General features: G+C 36.2%; 1 protein-coding gene across 4 annotated transcripts in view; it reads left to right on the top strand.

Annotated features, from left to right (window-relative positions):
• The window catches only part of LOC120531704 (activin receptor type-2A), a 121,663-nt gene that overhangs the window by 56,234 nt on the left and 47,313 nt on the right, over positions 1-18,116 (top strand). For all 4 annotated transcript variants that reach the window (XM_039757360.1, XM_039757361.1, XM_039757358.1 and 1 more), the window contains exons 2-3: positions 5,939-6,146; positions 8,514-8,623. In XM_039757360.1, coding sequence (XP_039613294.1) covers positions 5,939-6,146; positions 8,514-8,623 — 318 coding nt within the window. The remainder of the gene's footprint in view (positions 1-5,938; positions 6,147-8,513; positions 8,624-18,116) is intronic.

Raw genomic sequence — 18,116 nt, 5'->3', positions numbered from 1 at the left:
GTCTTGTTCTTGTTGTGTCCTTCCTTGGCTACAATGCTGCTAGGATAGACTCTGTCCCTTGTAACCCTGTCTTGGATTAAACAGGATTCAAAATGTTATGTTAATTGTTCTGTTATTATGTATTATACTTTTATGTTACACTTAGTCTTCAGCCATCAAATTAAAATTAGTAAAATGTCTAATATGGAGAACGTGTTTTTTGATAAAGTCCAAAATGCCCAAAATAATGTTGAGGACTCCTTCTTATTTACACCCACTCTCCCAGACATTCAGATGATCCACCCCTAGAGCGCCTATTCTTCACTCTATGGCTACGCTGCCCCTCACAAACACTACTGGCTAGCTGGCTTGTCCTGCCTCTCCTCCAGATGCTGCGCTCATACCTCTCTGCTCTTTCTTCATTCTCTTAGTTCTTTCTTGACCCACCTTTATGTCCCTTGCAGGCTCCTTTTATCATGCCTGTTTAATTGGGTGCAGGTACCCCAATAAGTCGCAGAGTGAAGCGTGCCTGCGAACACCTGCACCCATCTGAAGCCCTGCACACGATTATTTATTTAAAAGACGTACAGAGCCATTTATAACACAGCCTTCTCCACAAGGCCTCAGTTGCACAAGAAGGCTCCAACCTTTTCCCAACAAAGTACAACTAGTGGCCCAGTTCCATGGCGTAGCCCTACACTGCACTCAAAACAATAAAAGCATGAAAAATAACCATTCCATAAAACAAAGCCCAAACTCCCTTTGTAAAATCTGGACACAAGAATAAGAGCTTTAAAATGAAAATAAAACAATCAATTCTAAAAACTTTGCCTCAGGCTTGAGTCAGTGGGTTCTTAAAAAGGGTCTGGCACATAACTCGCTTGCTGCTACTTTTTCATCCAATCCTTATTCCTCATTGCCTCAATTTATTACACCACTGTCATTAAATGTGATGGTGTGGGTTGGCTCCACACTAACCAGGCAAATGAAGCCACACATAGCAAGGGGTAGGTGCAAAAATGTAATATAGTGTTTTTATTAAAATCAATTAAATAAACCGTGTCCAAAATTTCAGTGCTCTCTTCATCAGTAAATACATAAATAATCCTTTAAAATTCGTAAATTTCATAAGTTTAAAATCCAAACTTAAAATGAGAATAAAAACTAGCAATGGTCTTTGGGTCAGTGTTCCTTCCAATCTTAGATTAGCCAGACGTAACTCCATCTTTGTCTCCCCTGCTCCCCTGTTATTTGCTCAGCCGGCAGAGACTCCAGCAGCTGCTCATTACCCTTCTCACTTGCTCTGGCGTGCCTCAGATCGTAGCCACTCCTTGACAAGAAATCAGTAGGGATATTCGGCTCCTAGAGCGCAGATCCTTTGTGGGGGCCATCGACCAAGCTGCCTTTCCCCATATTGGCTGGCTGGGTCGTCCTACCTCTCCATTCGGTGCTGTTCTCACGGCCCTGTTCTTGAGGCTCCTCTTAGGCCGGGCTTATACTTCACGCAACTCAACACGTGCTCCTGTGGGTGCTACTACTATGCAAATAGTCTACTGTTTATACTTGCACACATATTTTATATAAATCTGGAAGATTCCATCAGGTGGCATTGCAAGATATCATCATGGTGAGAAAACGTTCAGCTTCCCTGTGTTGTGAATTGCCTTAAACATCCATTACATTCTAAGGACACCTTGCCCCAAAATCTGTGAAAAGGATGGATGTTTCATGATTACATCCATCAGTCCAGGGATGCGCCCATTCCAGTATGCATCATGCGCGAGGCAGTAACAATTCCTGGACGGGCCATCCGCTCATCACAATGTGAATACAAGCACACACACACTAGCATCACAAGATCTCCAAACCTGCATGTCTTTGGAAGGAAACCGGAGCACACTGTTGAAACCCATCAGGAAAACACGCAAACACCAGGTAGGGAACATAAGAGATGTGACATTCTGCAAGGCAGCAGCACTACTGCTCCACTACCATGCTGCCCCCACAAGTGTAATTATTAACAATATTCATTATTTAACTGAAGGTAACAATTTATCTATAAAATGTAACATACGTACTTAAATGCGTTTTCATCTTGAAAGTGATATCAAGCATAAATCTAAGGATTTTAAATGTGCAGAGAGCTGGAATATCCTACATGTTATGTGTTCTGTGTGGCAATTGCTGGAGGAAGTGCAGGAAGAAGCCACAGAAGCACTTGGCGATTAACAACTCTGTTGGTTTTAAGATGATGTTTACTACGGTCTACTTTAATGATAAATTAAAATATGTGATTAATGTATAAATTTTGAGATTAAAGCCGAAATTTCCAGTTTATTCACAAAACATACCTTTTCACTGTGTCCCTAATTTTTTTTCTCTCTGGCTCAAATACACTGCTGTACATTCCGATGCTGTTGTGAAGGTGCAAAAAAAAAAAGGTGCCATGTGAGACTTTTAAAATGTATTACGTCATTTCGATGAGAAATATGTGACACTTGAATGTAAAAGTACCACTAATGCATTTGTATGTCAGCATTTTGCTTCACCTCATCGAAGCATTTATCAAACATTGAAACCCGCACATTGGCCCAGTAGAATCTGCAAAGTGGCTTGCTATCACATCATGTTAGAGTCTCTGTTTACTATCGTCACATTCTAACTTGGACACACTGTGTTACCCCAGTTTTTTGCTGGTACTGCAACTTGCACACACATTGTGCTCATTTCTGAGTATATGCTCAGAGGAAGCATCAAATGAATGCTGGGAATGGGTGGCAGCCATGATTCACGCATGCACACATTCTGAGCATGACGTATAAACCAACCCTTGTACTCCCTCACTAATTAGGCACAGGTACAATAAGCTGCCTCCTCTGTGGCACTTTTGAGACACCTGAGTAATTCACTTGCCTCTGCACGCTTGGGCGATGTGGTCAGCCAGTTAACCACGGATGGAAACGCACTTGCACATACCTGTGCCCAATTGGAGCCTACACTTTTTGGGGCATGATTATTTATTTAAAATTCGCACAGTGCCACAGACCAGTTATCACAGCATTATTTCTCATTGTTTCAAGTTTCAGATACTGTCTCTAGAGTATAGAAATGCTTGTATGATGCCTTCCTGAGGAATATCTTTAACAGTCTTTGATTTGTGCTAATTCTGTTTCTGCTTTGCCTGTTGTACATTACATGCATCCAGTTAAAGCCCCAAAATGACTGTTGAATCCTTTAATATATTTGCTTTTAGTTCATACAGTAGACGCATCCCAGCACAGTCTCTGCTTTGCATGTGATGATACATTGAAGTTGACTTGAAAGCACTGCTTTAGCAGTTACTTAAATGAAGTTTTGATCTTTTCTATATATTGGGATTTATATGTACATTTTTCTTAACAGCTGTTTAGATCTACAGACAGGAACATAGGTCATAATTACACTTTAAGCAGTATTTTTTGGTGTTGAGTGTTTACCGTGTAGCATTAAATTCAGACCTTCTAAGTTATGTCCCTAGGTGTAAGGGAACTATTGTAATCAGTTACAAATTGCAAACTATTTGTATACTTTTAAAACAGAAAAATTATTTTATGAGTGTATTGCTGAATGACAGAATCTCTTTAATTAATTTCTATGATTCTTTGGAAAAGGCTGGCCTTACTGAGTTATTCTATTAAATTGTGAGTGTTTTTTAATGACCTCAGACCAAAGTAAAACATTTATCTTTGCTTCATTGTTAACAGGTATTTGATTTAGTGCAGTCTATTTCTAGAATCCATTTCTGTTTAGTTTTTACAACAGAATTTGTGTGAAGTACATGGGAGTCATGGTGTTGTCTATGCTTCCACTCCCACAAATTTTATATCACAGTCCAAATTGTTTTGTGATGAGGAGACAGACACCATCCCAGCAGTACTGGGAACAAGGAAGGGATTAATCTTAGAAGACCAATTTCACTGCAGGCACACTTAACTTATCCATTCACATATGGCCATAGTCCTCATATAAATTTAATTTATAGGTAAATGCAGTACACATAATCATCATTGATAAACAGCAACTTGGTAACCATTCATGTGTATTGTAGACTTGGACAAGATGTTAAATGAAGGGTTTCCATAAATTTTAATCTGCTTGTGATTTTGATCCAATTAATTCAGACATTGTTACAAATAAAGCAACATCTTAAAAGACACATGCCACACTTACATAAAAGTCAAATACTGTTTTGTAATGTATTATCTTGAATCACTACTTGTATGAAATAATTAATACTGAGAGTAGTTTTGCATTATAATAATAAGTCAAATGTGTTGTCCTCCTTTTTGGAGGATTTTTGTTATGGCTTGGGTACATCTGACTAAAATGTGCATATTTTGTCTCATTGGTGCCCCTAATGAGATTTTTTTTGTCAGTTTTCTTTTTTTTTTTTTGAATAGCCAAAAGGGGAAATGTTTAGTAACAGCCAGTCACAAAGATTGTCATAATTATATTAAAGCATTTCTAAAAAGAGTAAGATTTGAAAAAAATAAATAATATGTGTTTAGCCTGCATTTAAATGCCAGGACTAATAGCGTGTTGCTGAATGCCAGTTTTTAATCCTATTTTTACTATATGCATTAATGCAAAAATGAATTTTATGGAAACATGTTTTACCCAGTTAAGTTTCTTTTCTCAAACATTGAAAAGTAATAATAAAGTCCACTGCACTGATTTCTGGCATTATCAGGAGATATCTTGATATTACCACTACTAAATAGTACCAGCACAGTCGACAAATGCTTTTATTGTTTGCTTTCAATTTCTGTTTCTATCAGTAAACTTAACACATTTAACGTTAATAGATGTGCCAGACAATCTCCCTCCTAGTGTTAAAATGTTCATTATGAAAACTGGTCCAATACTGTGTGCCTGTCTTTCCACAATGTCTGGTCAGAATGGAGTTTACAGATTTGTCTACAACCACTAACTTGTTTTAGTAGTCATTGTTTTGTACACCAGTAAATGGGGAACCAACTATGATAACTATGTATCAGCACTAACTGGAATACAGTATCTTTAGGAGGAAACACACAAAGAAGAAATGTGGTTTACAATATTGGTGGTTGAAATTCACATTTTTCTCTTTCCATGGCAGGGGAGATACTATAAATCCTACATGCCTTAAAATTGTGGTGAGGTAGGTAGGTAATAAATTAAACATTTGCCCATATTCTCTTCGACTTAATTTACTTTTTTTTTTTTTATTATTTTCAGTGTGATTCTGGAAAATCTGCTAAGTTGCATTATAGTGTTTTTTTTTTTTTCCTTTTTGCTTCATTATTTCTATTAATGATTACCTGTGGACCTTGTCCTGTACATGTTGTGCTTAGTATGTGACATATTTTAACCAAACTAGAATGGTTTTTGGCATCGGAACCAGAGGGTGTGTTTGGCTTAAGTTCATTGAGATGTCAGGTATACAGGTGAAGGTCTTTTAAAAATCTATTAAGACATGCCATGACAAATATAATAGGTAACAATGCCTAATGAATCATTGTGTTTTTTTTTAATATGTTATTGTTTTAAATGGTGTCCATTTATTGGTATGTGCCGCTCAGTATTGCTTTTTGTGGCTACTTGTTTGTGACTCTTTAACTACAGTTAAATTAGAATGACAAACTCTTGTAAATTAATTTACTGATGTCATCTAGTAAATGGTTTATAAAGGTTTGGTGTACAGTAGTCTGCTTCGTTATAATCCTTATGGGAATGAAGTCACTTAGTATTTTTGTAATTACGTTTTTGTCAGTGGGATGTGCCTAGTGTGCATTGGGCTCATTTGATGTTTATATTAAACAGAAAGATTACAATTTTTTTAGAGTGAAAGTAAGCAACTGCACTTCAAAAATGTCTGTTTGTACATTACTGTTACCTTTTCTTGTGTTTCTTATTTTGTTTATTTTATTTTTTTGTTAAGGTGCAATCCTTGGCCGTTCAGAAACACAGGAGTGCATTTTCTACAATGCCAACTGGGAGAAGGACAGAACAAATCGCAGTGGCATTGAACCTTGTTATGGTGAGAAAGATAAAAGAAGGCACTGTTTTGCTACATGGAAGAACATTTCAGGATCTGTTGAAATTGTTAAGCAAGGTTGCTGGCTAGATGACATCAACTGCTATGATAGGTTGGTATTATTTTTCTAACCATTTATTCAAAAGGTAATGAAATATTTTGATATAAGCACATTCTACCTTTATTATGACAATATGAGTAATAGCCAGCGATAAAGATGATATAGTTCGGAATGTATTCTTTACCACATTTTATTGTGTATATCTCAAAGGAAGTGAAAGCCATCTTAATGTCAAGTTTTAATTAAGCAGTTATACCTGCTTGTCAAAGTGCTATTTTTCAAGAGTTTTTCAAAAGCAAAAAGAAAATTAAAGTTCACTATCAGTGCAAGTGCTGATACATTCTGAACAATTTGGAGTTTTTTTTTTTTTTTAATTAATTTTATTGTTTTAAGGATTGAAAAGACACTTGGGGTTGGATTCTAGAAATCTTGTTGTTTTACAATAATAATAATAAAATATGGACGATTAGGGATGCATCAAAATATATATTTTTTTTAAATTGCTAATTCCGTTACTCATCATGCTAATTCTGTTACTCATCATCTGATGATGCCAAGTGCCTGTGCCATCTGTAATTTAAAAGTGCTGTTCTCATACTGCATGCTTACTAAACAACACACAAAATTGAAACTGTCAGCCTATAGGCATCTTTATCATGCTCATTCTCTCTCTTATCTATTAATCTATCCATCTTCCTGTCTCTCTCTTTCTGTATGTATACATTTATGAATCTGTATATGAATATGTAGAGATTCATATCACGTGATTAACTGAATACTAAATTTGATGTCAAAATTCTGACTCCTAAGATGAAGTTAATAAAATAGGATAATTACAAAATGTAGTTTTCCTTTATTAGGAGTTAGTTTCACATTTAATTTGTGAAGCTAACTCCTAACTTCGGCAGGCTTAAACTGTGACTAAATTTTCAGAGACCCATCAATAAACATTTAAACAAGTTAAAATTATAAACAGCCGAGGCTGAAAATATGCCCTTTTTTTAATTGATAATAAATCCATCTGCTTAACAAACCCTTAAATTTTCATTATAGCATGGTGAATAAGAGTATATACTGCTATTATTAGGTATAGCACAGGAGCCAAACAATGTAAGATCAGGATATCACTTTACCAAAGGGCGTTCTAACTCACACTGACTTGTACTCTCTATAAAACCAATATACAGTTTCCAGTCAACTAAATATGTACAAGTAGAAGGAAACTAGGTTACTAACAAATGGCCCGTGTAGAAAATGGGTAAAACATGCAGACTCCTCCTGTGTGGTAACTAAACCTAATCCAGTCTATTGCCATACAGCCTTTAAAAACAAATATACATGTAAATAAAAATTACAGAATAAAGTCCAATTCATATTTTTATTATTTAAATTTTAAATAATTTTTAATTTCAGGTAAAAATGTTAGTGAGCGGTGAAAATGAAAATATTTTATGTTTGGTGGTTCCTTAAGGAATGCTAGTGATCTTAGTAGCTTAAAGCAATGGATATCACATGTTTCGCCATGTCTTGACCTAACTAAGTTTAGAGATCACTTCCGTTTTCAAGTTTTAGAATCAAACCTTTTAAGTAAGCTTTAATAAAGTATATATATAGACTGTTGATTATGTTGCAGAAGCTGGCGTTTGCACAATAGAATAATTTTCTAGTGTAATAACTTTTTAGATGTTAACATAAATTCACTACTTAATTAACCATCTATAACATGCAGCCAGGAACCACATGCTCTTCGTGAGAGTCTTCTGCAATCTGGCAGTTTAAAGAAACTCTCCCTGCCTTCTGCCCACCTACTATGACCTCTCTCTTACTTTGGTAAACATGGACTATTCTCTAACATTTAATTACATTCAGTATGGAGGAACTCTCCACTAATTTGGTGGAAGAAAGCCCCGTTGTATCTCTGCCCAGTGGCTATTCTAGCACCTTGGAAACACCTATCAGTCATGCACCCTGTCAGTTTACAGTTTTTTTTCTTAACCTAGCTAATATGTACATTCAATGTGCTAGAAAATCATTACATTTTCTACATTTAGGGTAGGTTGGCTAGGCCCAATGTAACATATATGCAGTGTTAACATCACATGAAGCCTTTTTATATGATGCATGTTTTCAATTTTGTGTTTTGGTAGTAGTTCAATAAATGTCATTCCTTGTTATCAAATACAACAGAGCACTTTAGTTGATAACTTCGGCTCAGTGCCTCCATAAAAAAAAAGAAAAAAGTATTTTGTTAGAGCTATTAACATTTGTGGTTTAGAAGGCACTGGTATAATTTAGTATTACTTAAATATTGTTCATTTGGTTTTTTGTCTGTTTGCTAACAATAAAATGCCTCCTTCAGACAAGTTTGTTTTTTGGTTTGCTTATATATACACTGACACACTTTTTTTCCCCTAACAGAAATGACTGTGTGGAAAAGAAAGAGAGTCCTGATGTTTTCTTCTGCTGCTGTGAAGGCAACATGTGTAATGAGAAGTTTTTTTATACTCCAGAAACTGTGGGAATACAGCGTAAGTCTCATTGTATATGCATAATAAAAAATAAATAACATTATAATAGCCTAATGATGTTTTAACTATTTAGTATCAAATTTTAAGGAGACCACTACAATAAAGTACTTCACAGAGTAATGGGCTATACAGTTTGAATCAAATCATGCAGTAAACTGGGGTGTATTGCATGGTACATAAAATAGTAAGATGTAAATATAAAGTTATAAACAATAAAGTTATTTATGGTACAGTAACTCAAACACCAGGAAGATAAATGCTGCTGCTGCATATTGAGTTAAAATTCACATTTTAGAAAGTAATGGTTTAGAAGTGAGTTTCTAGACTAAATTTAAATGTGGAGTAAGGAGATTCACAAAGAGACGCAAAGAAAATATCCCTATACCAAGAAAAAATGCTTTAGTGGACCTTGACTGTCCAACAAGTATATCAGGGCAAGGCCATCAGGCAATGTTTTTAAGGAATATTACACACAGTGATTTGTATGTACATAATTGTATCATGAAAATAATTAAAGGTTACTGTGCATTTAGCCTTTTGATATATTATTTGGTTGCTTGTTGAGTGTTCAACAAGCAGAATTAAAAGCAGTTTCAGGTACTCAAAAGACTGATAAACTCTCAAATAGTTAAAACAAGTAAGTAATGATGAAAGCATGACAAGAGTACTTTTGTGTTCTTCATGGAATTATTCTGTCATACTCTGTAGATTCTTTGTGTAATGGTAAAATAGACAATGAAAACTGTAGTGTAAAATTAACACTAGCAGTGTACAGTATATTTAGTTACTTTTAAACCCTTAAAACTGAAATTTGTTCTTTAGGTAGTTTGAATGCTTCCTAATACAGTATTCAATAAGTAATAGTTATAAGATGAATTTTGATTAATGCATTTAATTAAGATATGGATTATTTTGCCAATTTATTATACAGTAGTGCAGTGGTTCTCAACCTTTATTCATATAGAGGTCCTCCCATTGTACCATGAGGTTATGTGAAGCCCCCCCCCCCCCCCCATACATACCATAATATTTACTTTCTTTGTACCTTTGCTGAAGTCAGAGTTAGGTGTTTGCTTTTGAACTTACATTAAAGTAAAAAAGATTTGTTTTTTTAAGCATAGTGCAGAATGAGTAGGTCATTTTAAAAACAGCCTGTATGTTTTTATGAAATAAATGTTCCAATTTTAATTACAGTTAAGTGCACTATGCCGAGCCACAGCCCCCAGTTGAGGACCACTGCAATATTGTTTTGATTTTTTTTTTTTTTGCTTTTATAAGTTATAATGAAAATAACCATTTTCAGAAAATTTTGCACAAACTAATTTTTACATATTCATGTTAAAGACTTATTTATGTGAATGCAAATTGAATTTTTTTCAGCCTGCTATCCTTGCACCACCACATTCATTTTCAATTCTTTTTTTGACATATTTTATTTTAAATGAAAAATGCATGGTTTGTTAATGTTAGTTTTATATTTGTAATCTAGTGTCTTTTGATAAAGACTTTTGGTGCTTGCAATCATAATGTTTTATTTGTTTAATGTTATATTGATTAAAAATATATTGTATTTTGCCATTTCACTGTTCAGTGATAACTGGTAAGATACAGATTGCTTAGAGATAGTAGTTTGATGCCTTTTCTAGTCATTATTTTTGAGAGGATTACATATTTCCTCTTGTGTGTGTAGGAATTCTCTAGGCCTTCTGGATTCTTCTAGCATCCTGAAAACATGCAAGTAGCTTGGCAACTGTCCCAGCAGTGTCCTACAATGGGCTAATGTCTAAGATGGGTTCCTGTCTTACATTGAAAGCTGCACGGATAGACTGCAGTTTTTATTATTCTAAAGTAGAAAATTGGGTTTAAAGTTACTAGATTACTTTTTATTTTATCTTTTCAATCTGTAAGTTTAGGATACTTAGCAGTTTCCTTAGATACATAACACTTGTAGCAAATAAATGGTAATTATTATGTGATTCCCAAGTGGTTTACAGTAGTCTTGCAATTCCATAAGCAGTGTACAGAGTAAGTCATGATATGTAAGTTTGCAAGAAAATAAAGTGGTACCTCGGTATACATTCGCTTGGAATAAGTCCAACTTGGTATACGTCCTGTTTGGACGCGAAAAATTTTGCTTGGTATGCGACCTTTGTTTGGAATACGACTCGTGTGCTACCCATGTTTAACTCTCTCGAGACAAAGCCACGACTGCCCACGAACGTCAGTGTGCCAGTTGCTAGCATTCAGTGAACAACCCGCACCATAACTCTCTGAATTTTCACGTGTGTGGTATAGCGGGTCCACAGCTCCTGTCAAAGGCCAGTTTTAAAATAAATAATCACTGCACTCGTAGATGCTAATCTTGATAAATAGAAGCGCAAGGTGGCTAGAAGGGGAGGAGAGAGAGAAAAAGTGCAGGAGAGCATTGCAGCTGAACAGGGAGCCTAAGTGTTGGGCCGACATCTGAGGAGTAGTAGTAGTGGTCACTCCTGCTGAGCGATCATGGAGCGGGATTGACCGGAAGTAGGGTGACTCTCTGCGTAAGGGACTTGGGTGATTGTTTTGCCCAGCGTAGGCACCCTGGTCGCTGTGGATCCCAAGTCGCTGTCTGGAGGAGCCTACCGGAGCCAGGGATCGGAGAGGTGAACTGAACACCTAAAGTAGGCAGAGTGAAGATCAGCTGCAAGTAGGGCGACTCCCCAGTTGGGAAGCAGGGGGGGCCGCCAGGTAAAAAGGCACTGGGCTTCTTGTGTTTTTTTTTTTAAAGAATGCGTCCTTCTGTATTTTAACCTCGTTGTTTTTAAGAAGACTGCTATTGTTTTTAACCTCCACGTTTCACTTCTGATTTTATGGATTAGTTATTGGAACTTTGGACACTGCACTTTAGTTTGAACACCTTGTTTTGTTGATTGTTTTAATAAAAGCACTGCACTTTTTCACCATCCCCATGCTTTATTGTGCCTTACTGCTAAGCTCATCGGTAACATTACCGACGGTGTAGGGTTCAAGGGTTCCCCGACAGCAGATAGGAGTATACAGCAAACCCTCATCGTCACAACGTGATTTTTGTGTTTTTTCACGTAAATTTGAATTGATTGTTGAAAAGTATGTAGGTGGCATGCGTATCCGGGACATGGCTGTTTCATACCATTTGCTGAGAACGACGGTATCTACGATAGTGAAAAACAAAGACGTTATTAAAAAGTAAAGTGAGGTTACATTTTCATTTATTTAATCTAACTGCTTTTGTATTTATATATTTTAGTATTAAGCAGTGTTTAAATTATTTTATACAACCCCATCAATGTATAATATGCTAATAACAATAGGTTTTTTTTTCATGGGAACGGATTAAACATTTTCCCATTATTTCTTATGGGAAAAATTAGTTTGGTATACGTCCTGTTTGGTATAAGTCAAAGGATCTGGAATGGATTACTGAGGTACCACTGTATTTGCTTTGAGTGTAACCTGATTTTACTTAGTTGAGTGAAATATTGGTATAGTTAAATATTCTGTGGTGGTAAAGCGGCACTGTGTTAAAAACACTGCTATCTGACTGATCCATTGTTCTGGGTTTGAAGCGGATGTGTTTGTATGCTCTTCTCTTGTCTAAGTGGATTTTGTTCCAGTATACCACCCTGTCTCAAAGACATACATGTTTAATTATTTAGTCATATTTGTTTAGTCATTTTGAATTGGTCCTGATGTTTGTGGTCTGTGTTTATGCAAGTACAGGGGAACCTCGGGTCATGAACGTCTCGGAAGACGTACAAATCGGGTTACGACCAAAAAAGTTTGCCAAACTTTTGTATCTGTTCACGACCACACACTCGGGTGACAAACAAACCAGTTTCCCTTCTGGTTCGTACGTGCAGATGATTTCCGCACATGTTCAGTCTCTCTCTGTACATTGTTCTCGGTCAGATGTGCGTGCATGCAAGGTTAGTTTTCTTGGTTGTTTATGGTTAGTTTTTGTATAATTAAGGATTGTTCAAATTTTCATTTTTTTCCCTTTGCTTAAAACTCATTAAAAAAAGTGTTTACAGCGAACGGTTCATAAGGTTGTAGCGTGAACTCTTGCAATGTTAGTTTCCTCTGTTGTTCAAGGTTTTTCACAGCAGTTCGTAAGGCTGTAGCGTTAACTCTTGCAATTTAAATTTTCTTGGTTGTTTATGGTTAGTTTTTGTATAAATTAAGGATTTTACAAATTTTCATTTTTTATTTGAGAAGGCCCTATAATGAATAAATGAATAAAAGTATACATTTCTACTTTGATTTGAAACTGATTTGAGATTTTTATTTTAACAAGTTTTCAATTAAAGTAGTCTATCTCTGCAAGTTATTCATCCACTATATGCTAGAGCAGGTCAAAATGTGCATTTTTGTTGATTTATAATAGTCTTTGTGTCATTGACTATTTTAGCATTTCAAAAAGAAAATACAGTAGGGCTGCATCAGTATTCACCTACAAATATTTATTTAGAGCTTTGCTAACAAAAAAACAAGCTGGAAGGACAGTTTCTTCCTATGTAAGTCATAAACACTCAAAAGACAAACATTTTGGTTTTTTTTTGGTCCGACATGTAGAACCAAATTATTCTACAATCTATTTATCATTGTATATATTATAGTATTCTGAACTAGATTCATTTTAAAAATAACATTATCTTGACGCAGTAGTTTCATTATAAAAATCTGCAAAAAATGTATTTATGCCTGCTTTATATTTTTTAATTATTTCAACAAAAACTGATATCTTAAATTCTTAATACTTTTTAAATTATTACTATGGCTTTTGCTGTTTAATGGTAAAACATAAAGGCAGAAAAACCTATTTTCATTAATCAAAAAATTACTTTCTGAATGATTTCTTCAAGTAGCAATATTAGTTAGTTAATAGATGAAGAGTTGCTAAGGTAATAGAATGTTCAAGCGACATTGCAAAACGCAGGATAATTGATAAAGAAGGAGGATTGTAATTTTACCTCCTCCTTAGACACCAGAGTTAAGTGAGAAAATGTAGTGTACAGCCAGTTTTTTTCCACAAAATAAATATGCTGAAAGTATAAATTAGTCTTCTGGCTTAAATATTATATTGTGTGTGGCACTTTGTATTTTACATTCTTCTTATGTTTGCCCCATCTTTCTTTAAAAGTAAGTCTCACAGGAAGCTGTTAATTGCCATTGTTGTAAGGTACCAGCTGCACTAATTGTCAATACATGTGCAAATGGCTTCTTCCTGTCTACACTCTCAGCTAGTTAAAGCTTTTTTTTTTATTTATTTCAATGAAGTGATTGTATTTTGAATGGTTGTCTGCCTGGCTACAGTGTTACTGCAGCCTATAAAAGTGCAGTTGCAATGAGAGTTAGATTTATGCATCTGAAGATTAACAGGATCTGTTTCTGTTATTCCTGGAAGAATGCCTTTGTATCCAGTATCAGTGGAGTGTCCCAACTTAACCTCTTAACAGTTACGATCCTATCATTTTAGAAGCCTCCACCTCCTCCAAAAAAGACAAAAGCAAACAGGCATATGTAGCGTATTTTCTTCTAACATCAGTTTAGCTGCTGTTACTGTTGTTCTATATACAGTATATATATATAATATATGTGTGTGTATATTGTGACAGGGGCTTGGCGCCCTTACCTAGCCGGGACGCCCCTGCACACTATATTCAGGGGGAACAGCCATGGACATTGCAGTACCTCCCCCTGAACGCTAGTTGCCCACCTCCTTGGGGTGAAACAGTACACCGGGTTCCCGCAGGGCATCCAGGGAATTGGAGTTGGGTGCAGCCCTGTTGGGTCCAGAATGTGCCACCAGGGGCGCTATATTTGGGACTCCTGAGCCTGTGAGGGCAGCCAATCCATTATACCCGGAAGTGAAGCAGGAAATGAGGGATCAAGCACCTGGAGCACTTCCGGGTTAATTATAAAAGGAGCCAGCGACCACCACTCAGTGGCCAGAGTCGGGTGGAAGGAGGACGAAGCTTGGTGAGGAGTGGTGGAGTGAGAAGAGGAAAGTGTATTGTGTGCTTGGGACTGTGTTAGGCTAGGGAGACACGGGGAAGACATGTCTCACAGCTGAAGAAAAATAAAAATTTATTTAATTTTATACGTGCCTCCTGTGTCCAATCTGTGTTGGGTCGGGCGCTATATAGCGCCTTTTCTTACTATATATATATATATGTGTGTGTGTGTGTGTGAAATTCAATATATTGTTTTTTATTTTTCTTTTAGTTTGGACTGCATTTTTAGTAATATTGATTCACTTAATATGTTAATTTTTTTTTTTTGGTAAAAGTGCTGAACTATTTAATTTTATAATTGCTAAAATTTTAAATGAAGACTTTAAGTTCATACTTAATGCAGTGTGAGAGTTTTTTTTTTTTTTTGACCCACCTAAATTCTCTGAAACCTAAGACCTGAAGAAGAACTGTGATGCAGTGGTACTGCAGCTTGATGGTGTGATACACCAATAAGTGTTACTTCTTTTTAAGAATGTGGCTAGCTGTTCTGCTACGATGGAAAAAATTTATTGGAATTTTCAGAGCAGCCTGCAATACAAAAGTGACCGTGTGCTCAAAACAGCTGACTTGCAGTAGCTCCATAATACTGGTGTTATCAGTCACAATGGCCGGTTCTTTTTCTTTTATGTTCCATTCATTTAGTGTCGCTGTCAACAAGCATCAGCTCTAGATCCTCATTTTAAAGCGTTTCCTTTTTGACTGAAGACTGCAAGACTGCTTAATGTAATTGCTACAAGTGAGCAATTGAAGATATGTGTAACTTGTAGAATTATAGAAAGACATAGGTGTTCTCACTGTATCTATAATTTCAACTAATTCAGGATTATTTTAAATGTCCAATAAGGGAATATATTCGACTAAAAGTTGAAAGGCGTCTACACGGAGATTCATAACAAACGAATCGGTTATTGAATAACATTTATTATTTAGGAAGCAATATTTTATTATTTTGTACAGTAATAATATTCACAAGATGATATAGCTGTTTTATAATTTAGATACTATTGCATTAAAACAAGAAGCCCCCATAATGTGTTTTTTTTTTTTTTTTTTTCTCCTTTTGTTCCACATCTTCCAAATACTGATGGTTAACTGTTCATTACTAACCAAGCATTTCTTCTTAAATATCATTCCATGCATATGCATATATTATTAAAGTCACTACGTAGACATCCTTCAAATAAAGTGTTACTGAAATTTGTCACATATTAATGTTCTCTATGCATGGTTAAGTAATTTCTAAAAAAAAGCCACCACGTCAAATATATCAGTGCATGCTAATTCAGTCAAGATAAAATTTATATTTAATTAAATCAGGGCATTGTGAACTGGGATGAAATCAATTCGGGACATCAGTGTTGATACCCAACCCTACTTAGTAATACTGTGCAATTCATTGACAACAGAATGATGTAAACAATAATCAATGGACGCAAAATCACCAACCCATTGAAGGTTGGATCCAACATCACACCAAAAATCACATTCAGAAATTGAAATCACAAGGTAGTCCAATTTGTGTGAATTTCTCCACAGCAACTCATCATGTGACTCAGTAGTGTATATGGCCCCCCCGATTCTGTATGCACTACCAACAATATCTGGGTATGCTCCTGATGAGATGACGGATGGTTTTCTGGGGGATCTCCTCCTTGACCTGAATCAGGGCATCAGTGAGCTTCTTGAAAGTCTGTAGCACTACTTGGTAGCATCAGATGCACCGATATAGAACACCCCCAAGGTTCTCAGTTGGATTCAGTTCTGGACAATGTGCAGGCCAGTCAATGGCATCAATGCCTTTATCATCCCGAAACTACCTACACACTCTGGACACATGAGGCTGGGCATTGTCCTGCACCAGGGAGATGCCAGGGCCCACTGCACCAGTGTAAGGTCTGGCCATGGCTCTGAGGATTTCATCCTGGTAGCTAATAGCAGTTAGGGTACCGTTGCCTAGCACGTGGGGCAGTGCGAACCTGCAAGAATATGCCCCCCAGATTATCACTGACCCACTGCTAAAACTGGCTATATTGTATGATGTTGCAGGCTGCATAACATACACCACAGTGTTTCCATACTCTTTCACATCTGTCAGTTGTGCTCATTGTGAACATGCTCTCATCTGTGAAGAGAACAGTGATGGGCCCTTATGCCACCCTCATGGAGGCGGTTTCTGACAGTTTGATCAGAAACATTCACACCAGTAGCAAGCTGAAGATCATTTTGTTGGGCTCTGGCAGTACCCCTCCTGTTCCTCCTCATACAAAGGAGCAGATACCAGTGTTATGGCTAGGTTGATACCCGTCTACAGCCCTGTCCAGTTCTCCTCGTGTAATGGCCTGTCTCCTCTATGCTTTTGAGACACTGCAAACCTCCTTGCAATGGTACATATGGATGTGCCATCCTGGAGGAGCTGCTGCAGGTACCACCAGTAGTGACAAAGATACTTGCAAAACTAGAGAAGAATCAGTGAGGCAGGGTAAGAAGAGAGCAATTGTCTGTGGCCACTATTTGCAAAACCATTCCCTTTCTCAGGGTTGTCTTCCTGTTGCCTCTCCAGTGCACCTGTTATCACTTTCATTTGCACCAAAGCTGGTTCACAATCACTTATGTTTCCTATCTGGACAGATTGATATCCTTGAAGCTTAACTGACTGTGTTAATTAACTGTTCCCTGTTGCAAACTTATTTTTGACCAATATATTATGTTCTTAGATCATGAAAAGTCCAAGTTACAGCAAAAGTGTTCATGATTTAAAGATGGCTGAGCAATTTCTAGAGTGATATTGTTGTGAACACCTTATCTGATAAGCTGTGAACTTTTAAACACTTTGAAATAATTGGGAGTGGTCTACCTTAGACCTTCACGTATACTCAAATATGAGGATGGATATTTGAGGAGTAAACCACAAGACAATGATTATATTTTTTTATATTATGTACATTAAAGAACCATCAAAAACAAATTAATAATATATTGAACAATTATAAAAGTAAAGTTGAAAAAAATCAGACTGAATAAAAGGTAAAGTGCCACTTCTGGTTAGTGGAAACAGCCCAAACTTGGATAGAAATCGACATTTTGTAGCTCTGCAAAATTTGGTTGACCTAAGTGAAAACATACTCAAGTTATCATGTTTACATGCACACACACAAAACATAATTGCAAAAATTACATTTTTGCATTCAGGAAGGTCTAAAACATAGAAATTCATCAAAATCTCGACATTGAATTTTTGGAAGATTACAATCCCAATACTTCATATGTTAGAAAGTAAAAAAAGACAAGAAGCGAAGAGAGCTGGGATTCCATGACAGAAAAAAAACAGTTTGTTACAGTAATGAATTGATGATACATGAAATGAAGACTTTGACGGAGTAACTAAAGTCAAGTTGGAGGAATCTGAAATAAAGTGTAATTTTCCATGTGATAACAATGCTGGATGAGGTCATGTGATAACA

The sequence above is a fragment of the Polypterus senegalus genome, chromosome 6 (assembly GCF_016835505.1).
Source record: "Polypterus senegalus isolate Bchr_013 chromosome 6, ASM1683550v1, whole genome shotgun sequence".
Classification (NCBI taxonomy): domain Eukaryota; kingdom Metazoa; phylum Chordata; class Cladistia; order Polypteriformes; family Polypteridae; genus Polypterus; species Polypterus senegalus.
Note: the sequence above shows the minus strand (reverse complement) of the source record. Positions and strands in the feature narration are given on the sequence as shown.